This window comes from Acanthisitta chloris, unplaced genomic scaffold (assembly GCF_000695815.1).
Source record: "Acanthisitta chloris isolate BGI_N310 unplaced genomic scaffold, ASM69581v1 scaffold28790, whole genome shotgun sequence".
In the NCBI taxonomy this organism is placed as follows: Eukaryota; Metazoa; Chordata; class Aves; order Passeriformes; family Acanthisittidae; genus Acanthisitta; species Acanthisitta chloris.
In genome coordinates, this window is record NW_008650392.1 from 45,206 (window position 1) to 55,673 (window position 10,468).

The following is a 10,468-nucleotide window of genomic DNA, read 5'->3' on the forward strand; positions in this document are numbered from 1 at the left end:
CCTCACTAGAAGTTTTTGAGACTCAAGAACTGAAAGCAGACTGGTAGTTGCAAAGAAAACGTGTATCTAGACCCTAGAGAGACAACCAGGTCTGAATTAGCAGAGTTAGGTGCCTAAAATGCCTTTGAGCCTCAGAAGTCACATTTTCGCGAGATACAGGAAAAAGTATCTTTCACCCAAAGACCTAATAATCTAAATGCAGATAAAAGGACATAAGCAGAGTGGATCACATGATAAATCCTAAGCAGGATGGAAATGAGATTGGCTTGACAGCATTCTTCAAGTCATGTTAATTTTTGTCTGCCTTTTCTTCTGTACATCTTAGTTATAGGGCTTCATCTTCCATTGTCCAGCAAAGCTGCAGAATCATTTTTATTGCTTCAAAGAGGGTGTGAAATGCCAGATCAGAACAGCACTTCATGGCAATGTAAAGAATCTGTATCTAGGCATGATTGTTAAAATCATCAGGGTTTGGGAGGGGTGGGACTGTGGGCCATGTGTACAGGTAATCTTTCTTAGGCTTTGGATGGGATCTGCTTGGAGAAGAGTTATGTGGCGGAGAGCAAGTGCTGGGTACAGAACAACCTCTGCTTCAGAGTTTCATATATACGTGTTTATGTAGAGAAGGGAGTTGCTGCTCACCTCAGTGGTGCTGAGACATGACTGTCCCAAGTACCTGTTCAACATATGGCTGCTTCTCACATGCTTGGCCTTAAATTCATCAGAGTCTATCTAATAGGGAATTTAGCTTTGGGACTGATCACACAGGACTTTTTTCCTGTCCTCTGTTCATAAAGGCTTTGATCCTACAACTATTTGGATATTTTTGACAAATTCTCTGCTGTTGCAGGGTCTTATAACAAAGCTACGTCCTTGATCTTTCCTTCTGGCTACTTACAATGCTTTGCACTTTTTGTGGAACATCTTCCCATTTTGCCCTGAGCCTGAGATGATAAGACATGTTTACGAAAGCTTGTAAAATGGATGTCACAGGGCTCTCTCAGGACTCCACATTTACTATGTGGCTGTCTGCAATTGCAGACCCAGTAACTGTAATGATCTTTTGCAGCCCTGCTTGCCTCTGGGCTCTGGAGTGACTGCTGTAGTGTAAACAGCTCATTTAAATCACAGGCACTACTGCATCACCCACTTGTGCTTGTTCATCTCTGTGATTAACCAATCTCCAACTTGAAGCTGTCTTTGTCTGATGAAAGACTTACGTTTGCAGTTTTTCAAGGGGGATAAATTTTTTATATCTACCCTGTGAAGAGTTTGTCATTTAGCAGCAACTGTTGAGTGATCCAAAAATTCTTCCTTAAATTCTTTCTTGTGATAAAAACAGACATTTAAACTTCGCCTTCTGTAATACAAAATCATAATCTAGTTCTCAGCAAAGCTGCTAGAATCATTTCTGAAAATTACTCTCTATAAGTAAAGTTTATGAGAATGTCTTTTCAAACAAAGCGGCAGATTTTTGGTTTCGATTCAAATGTGTGCTTCTGCATTCAGTATTTGTGTGTTTGCTTTCTTCTCCCAGGCCTGCATTTACAGCTACCACTGCAGTGCAAAACAATGAAATGTGTTTCTTGCTCATCTGAAAGACACTTGGTCAACAACAACAATAGGCCCAGGCAGAGTTTATCTGTGAATAGCCAAGGAGTGAGAATACTTGTCAGTGTCAAAATTATTTGTTTAAGGAACTAAGAAGGCCTTCTTTCTTTTTCATTTACCAAGAGAGGTGCAAGTAAGTTGGTAGTCAGGACAATGCCAGATTCCCCTGGCAGCAGAAAATACAGCCTGTGCCAAAGTATGGCCTGAATTTTTGGATACATGTCAAATGGCACTGTTTCTGTGAAAGCTGAAGTTAGATCACAGCGGAATCCAAAACATGAATTACAATTTCAGCTCATGAGCTCTCCCTGATCTCCTATAGGTTGGCACAGCAAGGTACATGGCCCCTGAGGTTTTGGAGTCCAGGATGAACCTGGAAAACATGGAGTCCTTCAAACAAACAGATGTGTACTCCATGGCTTTGGTCCTCTGGGAAATGACATCTCGCTGTAATGCTGTCGGAGGTAAGTGCCATCTGTTTTCTTCTCTCTAAAAGTGTGATGAGACAGACATGTTCTCATGGTTGTCTGGGGAGAGGGTGATTCTTTTTTTTAGTGTATCTGGATGCTGTAAATTATCAATCCTTTGGTAGTATGAGCATGTGCATGAGCAGGCTTGAAGGCCAAGCACCTGAGCTCACGAGAAAATTGGTCCTCAATTGGTGTAAGGATAAATCTGCTGTTAGGTGGATCACTTTAAAAGGTTATTAAAGTCTGGTTTTCCTATATCATCTTGAGTGGCTATGGATTGACTCAGTCTGGTTGATCTCACCTGGAATGATTGGAAACATAAGACAGTTTGAAATATTAAACCCAAGAAGTGACAACTGCCACCCATTTACTTTCATGGAATGTTAATTCTCAAACCTAATCAGGGCCAGTTAAGTGTCACATTTACTAATTGATAATTTCAGTAAGAGCCATCATAGTGATACAGAAGCTTTCCTGCTTTCCCAAAATCACCAGCTGCTGCACAACAAGTTTTGTGATGTCACAAGAGATCATCCCTATGAAAAAAATCAAAGGATGTTTGTTGTATAAAGTATAGGAACAAAATAAAAATGATTGGAACTGACTATCAGAACAGCTCCAGGAAAAGCTGCTACACTTGTTTATATTCAGAGTTTGTTCACTGAAACAAAATCTCCATTTCTGTTTTGCCTAAAGCTGCCCCAGAATTCCCAGTGTGCAACACTGGTATGTGCTAGAAATCAGAAAAGTTGCTGTTGAGATATCTGCATTACATATAGCCAACTTTGAAGATTTTCACCTTACTTCAGAAACGAAAATGTGACTTAAGTTGCATATAAAATTCCTCAGCCTGTTGGAATTGTGTAACATTCATTCTTAAAAAAATGCTGCGCATTCCAGGGCTCACACAGGCAGTCTAAAGAGTGGGGCTGTAAAAGGTAACACTAATGTGGATATTATAGTAGATACGCAACTGCGATTTAATTTGTTATCCTTCTTCCAAAACCACAGAGGCTCCCTTTTCATTGGCCTTGGCATGGTTCCACCTTGAAGGGCTGCCACAGACACAGACAGGACAGTCTTGCAGGCTAGAGCACTGTGCTATGAGGAACATAGTGTACGAAAGGAAACCAATGTCCCAAGGGAAGATGTGCATAGCTGCTCCTTGTTTCTCTACCATCATCTGTGGGATACCACAAGGGAGGTTTCTGAGGCCACTTTGCACGGTGACTGTGTGGCTGCACCATGGTGTCCATGTGCAGGAGTGGGGAATGCCTCCACCTCAGGCTCCTACTATGTCTGACCAGCACTTGGTCTTGCTGGGTGGGCTGTGTTGTGGGCAACAGATTTGCCCCTGTTTGCACCCTGCCAGGAAAGCTACAAAGTGAGTATGTGTGCAGAAAGTGCTAGTATAAAAGCATGACAAAAAAAAAAATCTTTTCTAGTCAAACATTTCAGGGAAAAAACATTTTGTGCTTCAGGAACTGAACCTCAGTCTGACATATTCCAAGGCAAACCTATCCATATTTAGCAGTCATGGTCATGCCTGTTTCTAAGTGCATTGGCACAACCTCAGCCTTTCATTAGCACTTTGTAAATGTGGCTGAGGAGATTTAAAACCTGAGAAAAAGGAACTTTGCCCTGTCTCTTGAGCTCTCTCTGTTTCTCGCATTTAGGAGCTCACCTTATTAATATAAATATGAGCTGTTCACTGTGGAGTCTTTTATCTTTGATGATGCCTGAGTCCCTTCCTGTTCATATTTGCTGAGTACAGTGAAACCTTATTGCTGCTGTTCTCAGAAGGCAACTGCCTAAAAGAGGATATAAAAGGAGTTTCATAAGGAAGGAAAATCACCAGCCTGTTTAGCTAGAAGAGATTGACCCGTTGTAACCTTGACAAAAAGAGCTGAAGTCATTTCAGGAACAAGAAATATTTCTCTGTCCCAGCATCCCCTTTGCTTTCAAGATGGTGCTTAATCCCCACCTACATTCTGATTTTCACTATTAATTTCATCCCTCAGTCATTCTCATCTCCAGAAACACATTCCTTGAATTTCATTTCCCTATTTCAGTCATATTTCCAGAGGTGAGGTCCCCAGCAAAACCACAGGAGTACTTGGGCACATCTGTAGAGGGTGGAACTTAGGCTTTGCACCTCCATCCAGAGCAGTTAAATACAACTCTCAGGATGTAGCTTCCTTAACTTGTCACTGGTACTGAGCTGCAACAGCATTGCACCATTGCTCTCGTTTCCTTCCTAGATTTTCCCCTGGTTCACGCAGTCTGGATATCTTTGCAGCCAGCTGGTAAAATACCCTTACAGTGATTCATGACTACAGCTCCCCCTCTACTTTCTCTCTCCATCTGTCACTTGTGACACTCCCTCCTCGCCTCGCAGCCTTCCCGAGGAGCTGCCTCCGCTCACGCAAACCCCTCTATTATTCCTAAACTTGTTAGGCACTGAGAGAAATGACTTTGTGTATAAGCTGGAGTAGGCTGACCTGACTACAGACAGCCTTTGCAAAGGAGCCTGAAAGATACAGGCACTGTCTTTGCAGGACAGGCTTGGCTGTGGTGTCAGCTCAGGGCAGTTGAGAGTGGAGTGCCAGTCTAAGCCAAGGCAGCAGCGTTAGCAACTTTAGTTAGGGAGAGAAGCATGCAAGGAAGGGTGGCTAATTGCCATTCAGCCGTGTAAAGGTACAGACTTATTTCTTTTATGAAGGGAGCTCTCAGGATTCATTTGTCAGTGTGCAGGTGTTCAGTGAGTGTGGGAGGTGATGGAGGCAGGTCCTTCATTACAGAAGCTTTGTCAGACACAGTCTCCACACTATGCCAGGCCTTTTCAGTCAGCAGACATTTAAACAAAAATACCCAGCAGCATAACCCATACTGCGAAGCTGCTGCAGTAAATAAGCAGGCTTTTGAGAAAGGCCGTGCTGTTTATTGTTACTTTGTTGTACTAAATATGGAGAAGCAGAAATGGGGCACGAGGGAAAGGGAGACAGAGGGAAAGATCAAGTTTGACTGATTTTTCACCAGAGTATAATTTAAGAGGCATATTTAGAAACTCAGCAATACTACTTTGGGGAGAACTTCAACTGCTCCATGCTGCTGTTAACTTGGTATTTCATTCAGCACAACAGCTGTGCACCAGATGCTGCACATTGCAAGAAATATAATTTTCATCTCAACCACTTGCTTTCAGAGCGACACAGCTTTGGTGACTGAGGCAAGTGTAATTTCTCTGACAGCCTCCTAGAAAGAAAAGACAACCATCTGTTTTGTATCACAACTGCTATGGGTGAAGGACTGTTGGGGTTGGCAAGGGAGAAGGAGAGGAAAAGGGAATTTTTGGATACACTGGACTGGTGAAGAGGGAGAAGAGAAACCCCTCAGAAAAATGTTGCTTGTGCAGTAACATACTGCCTGGAGTGGTGGCTGGCGTCGGTATAGCAGCAGTGCTTTGTTTGAAATGACAGCTTTGCTTTACCAGAGCTGTGTTTCATGTGAATAAAATGAGGATTAATCTTACAGTTACTTGGAAAGAGTCAGCCAAGAGCCACAGTTTGGTCACTAAGCATTTGTGCATCCTGTACCTCACGAAATGTTCAGCTTTCATCATACCGACATGGAGAGGTGACATTTCTGGTGGCAGGGAGCAATTAGATAGCCTGTACATTGGGGCTGTGCCTGTGCAGTGTACCCTGAGGTGGCTGCAGCTGGGACCTGATTTAAATTTTTCCTTCTGTGGAACGGAGCCCAGTTAGGGCATATCTGCACTGCGCTGGCTTGCGGCGGCATATGACCCCAGCTGGTTAATCCACACAGTGCATCATCACCCCATGACAGTCACCCATGTCTTAGAAATTCTCTTAAGTGTCACTACAATACTACATGTAAGGTAGCAAGTGCTGCCCTTCAACATGCCCAGGTAGCAGTAGGTAAGGTTACTGCACTACATGCCATGTTGAGCACTGATATTATCTGTGTTCCACTCCTTTCCCACCTCAGGATTCAGCGCAGTGATTAAGCAGCTGTAACCCTACACTGATGGCAGAGCTTGTGCACTCCCAAACCTATATAAGTGGCTGTGTCTTTGATCATCAGATATGAAGTCACTTAAAAGATATCTGTGGGAGGGAAGCTGCACACTGAAACACCCATCCCAATGCATCCTCACCGTTCCTGTCTGTGTTCTGAAGGAGTGGAACAGGGAAACCTAGGGAAATTTGAGAAGTAAGCTATTTGACAGCTCCTTAAACTTGGCCCTGAAACAGCCTTTTTGAGCCTCTGCTTTATGCATTATTATCCCTTTGTGCAACAGCTAGTAGATCCACCACGCATGGTGAGGAACGACAGTATCTGCAGGGCACAACCTGTGTGTGTGTGAGCTGTCACAGTACCTCCACCATTGATTGATTTATTTCTTCTGTGGCTCTCCCCTCATAAACTCTAAAGGGAGGGGCATTTCAAAGGGACATAAAAGTTCCTAAACACAAGCTCTCTGCTGTGGACTGTGCCTCACTGTTGATTTTTCCTGGCCTTTGACCTCACAACTGCTTTGATTCTACAAATAAATTTTCATCATCCAGTATGAGAAGTTGTCCCTCAGAAATCAGTAAGACAGATCACATGAGAGAGCATCACATGCTCTTCTGACCCAAAGAAAGAGAACTTCAGTGCAAAAAGCTTAGAGTAGAAAAAGACCATGAGCGAGGTGTATTTTTCAGCCAAATTCTCCAAGCGCTCATCATGCACAGCAGATAGATTTTCAGTAACATCTCTGTTTGGGGCTAAAAATTCAGTCCCAGCCTTTCTGAGAGTTATGGCCAGGCCAGAGGAAAATAGAGGTACAGCAATTATTAGAGCAAGGCAGCTCCCAGCCATAAAGATTAAATGCTCTAGGTTAAAGTTGAAGGAACTCTGCCATTAGTGAACACTGAAGGTGCTGTAGTTCATGGTAGCTGATGTATTTATGGTACTTCAGCCAGTTGTCATTTTTAGTGCCCAACTGGTCTAAAACCAATCCAAAGAAACATATAAGGCATGAAAAATAGAATCAGTATCTGTATACAACCGTGCACAGGCAGCTAGGCGCAAACATCTTAACCTACCTCAAATTGACATCTGTTACATCTACTGTAGCACGTAAACATGATCCACTAATAACCCCAGCTATTACTGCAAAACGTGTCTGACACCTGAGATTCCACAGCATAAGGATGATTTACTGCTTGAGGATTTAGTGGGCTTTTCTTTCTTTCCAAGGGAAAAAAAAAAAGATGATGCTGCATGCTTTTCAAACTGAGGAAAGGCATGACTGCATTAGCAGAAAGTTATTACAGTGAATTGGCATCTGGCCTCAATTTCTTTCTTGACCATAAAACAAATCAACAACAAAACAAAGAACCCAAATGTGAAAAACCTATTCAATCTTTATATTTGGAAGAGAAATGCTCATAACATAGGAACAATTTCTCAAACAGGGAAAATGTGTTATGAACAAATCAATTCCCAAGAAAGGCTTTCCTTTCCCCCACTTGAACTATCTCATGAACCTGAGTGACCTTCAGATTAGTCAGTGAGCGGGAACAGGTCAGCTCCACAGCACCAGCTTCTGTCTGTTGGACATTCAGACTGCTCTGACTTCTTATATTGCAGGTTCTGAGAGGCTTGGCTGGTATCTATGACCGCTACCACAATTGAGCCATGACTGATGGAGATGGTGTAGGAAATGGTTGTCTAGGTTGTGCTATTTAAATTTTCCCAGCAAACTTTAATACTTTGACGAGCCTTAAAAGTGGAGGTATCTGCACTGTAATCATTGTGCATCCGCTGCATAGTAACCCAGGTCGGACCAGCAAGATGGCAAATTCCCAATTCACTTCTAGGGCTAAAGTCTTGTAAATTTACTTTGGCTGAGTAATCTCTAACTCAGATTAATATGTGTGAAACTGGTATGCCTTCTTGTAGAGGAAAGAAAGCAAAGCAGACTTTGGTCCTTGAGGTTTAAAGAAAGTGATTTACATATGAGAAGACAGTTGTGTTTCGGGACTATAGCCACTCTGCCGAGCATTGTGTGGACAGTGGCCAGCATCAGATGATTAGGGAGAAGGAAGGAGAGCTCTGCTGGAGGCATCCATGGGGTGTTCTGCTGCACTGTGCACACAGTTGTTCGCAGCTGAATCTCTAAATGCTGAACACGTGAAACACAAGGTTTAATATCCCTTCCAAAATGTTTGTTATCAGAACTTGACTATTCTTTTAAGCATTAGAAATTCTTTTTTTAAAGCCTGATAAAGTCTTTATCTCATGGCCATCATGTAGAATTGAGATCTACAGCCTAACTCTTAAGGTTTTGGAGAAAAGTCCAGAGTTAGTTATCCTCAGTACTACCTTGTTTTTATCATGAGATGTGGCAGAGTGAGCTGACCTATGTTATCTTGATCATTAGTTATTTTCAGTAGTTTTATTATATGACCCCTTCCTTACCTTTCTCTCCAAAGTAAACGAAGCCAAGCTTTAGAGGTGCTTCCCATTTCTTCTGGGCCTTTAATTTTTGTCAGCCTTCTCAGAGCTTCCTTTTACTTCTTGGGAGGAGTAAGCAGCACTGGACACTGCAGTTGAACTTTGGTTGTGACATTATGCAAGAGTACTGTGTCTCCCAGCTCATTCATCTCTCTTCACTCATCATCTGGGCACTTGCATGCATTCTACAGACTGCTTTGTAGATTGCACTTCAGTTTTTCTTGCCCTCAATTAATTCCTAGAAAGAAGTAAGAGGCAGCAGAACAGACCAACTTCATAAATCTTTATCTAATACCAGCAAGTCATTAGGCCTGTGAGTAAAGTCTCCATCTGTTCCCAAAGAAACCACAGCATTTTCTACACTGTGTCAGCATCTACTATAATATTTCCGCTCTCAGAGATTTCTTGAGTTTTCTCCAAAGGTCCCATATGTCTGCTTCTTTCTTTCTCTCTCCAAAGAAAAACAAAGAAAATATGTAACAGGCAAACAAAAACCAGAATGGCAGCAGCCCCTTCAGGAAGCTGTGCCCCCTGCACCACAGGCCAAAACTGACCCATTTTGGGAAACAGGCCTAAAATAAGAGCAGACTACTACTTTTTATAGAGGAATGCAGCTCAGTAATAAACAAGGGCAGTATGGCAGCTTCCAGCATTGCTTGTTACTGTCCTTTTCAAGCAACTGTTTCCTCCTAGCAATCTGCACATTAACATCTATCATGACCTAGATAGATTTCAGTTTATATTTCAACTGATGAGTGTTTGTGGACACCAGGAGACCTAAGGGTGACCAGTTCTTGCAAGCCTGGTTCAAGCAAAACTCACCTTAAAGCTCCTGTGCATTTCACCTCAGCAGAAATTGAAAGGCTTACGGGTTATAGGTTACTCTGCTGCTTGTACTGTTGCTAATATGATTATGTACTAAAGGGTTTAAATTAAAATAGTTTTGTTGGCTAAGAAAGAAAAAGGGAGGAAGGGGGTGTGTGGGAGAAGCACATTTGAAACATTTTTGAAAATGCCAACTGGCTTTGCTTTGTTTGGAACTGGTCAAGCAGAATAGTGGCACTGAGCAGCTAATCAGTAGCTCCAACTCCTCCAGAGAGCAGCCAGCTCCGTTCACGCTTGGCACCAGCACAGCCCAGCTGAATACCCTTGTGTTTGCTTATTTCTTGTCAGAAGTGAAAGAGTATGAGCCCCCATTCGGCTCCAAAGTGCGAGAACACCCTTGCGTGGAAAGCATGAAGGACAACGTCCTAAGAGACAGAGGGCGACCCGAGATCCCCAGCTCCTGGCTTAACCATCAGGTAAGACCACCACACGTGAGCAGCTTGGAGCTGTACTGTACATTTAGCTGCTGCTTGAAGTCTGAGCCTTAACTCAGTGCCCTGCCCATCAGGCTGAACCTCTCTTTTGCATGGAGCAGAGCTCTGTCACATAGTGACACTGGTGCTACTGTGGTTCAGACACCACAGTGCTCTGCACTGTACTTGCCTCAAAGCCCTGGGATTCATGCTGCCTACCAGTGTAATATAAAAGTGATTAAAAGAAACATTTGAAACCTGAGATCCAGCAATCATCCAGAGATCCACAGAATAATTAGGGCCTTAAAGCACACTATGTGTAGGCTCTGAAAGGCCAAATAGAACAACTTCACACATGAGCCCCTATCACAGGCAGAGTGGGAGCTTTAGACAGAATTCTTTAGAGAAGCCCTTCCATTGAGTCATGGGGTGCAGAAAGGACCCCCTTGCTTTCTAAACTCCTCAGAGAGGAGTCTAGGTGTGGCTGGATCCAATCTTAGTCCCAGATTTTGTCAGTGGTTTATGTCTAGAGGTTTATATAGGTGTAATTGAACCTTTATA

General features: G+C 42.9%; 1 protein-coding gene across 1 annotated transcript in view; it reads left to right on the top strand.

Moving 5' to 3' along the window:
* The window catches only part of TGFBR2 (transforming growth factor, beta receptor II (70/80kDa)), a gene marked incomplete at its 3' end in the record, with an annotated part of 28,504 nt that extends 18,594 nt beyond the window's left edge, over window positions 1-9,910 (top strand). Inside the window, exons 4-5 of the mRNA XM_009084952.1 lie at window positions 1,934-2,075; window positions 9,783-9,910. Coding sequence (XP_009083200.1) covers window positions 1,934-2,075; window positions 9,783-9,910 — 270 coding nt within the window. The remainder of the gene's footprint in view (window positions 1-1,933; window positions 2,076-9,782) is intronic.
* Window positions 9,911-10,468: the final 558 nt, after the last annotated feature.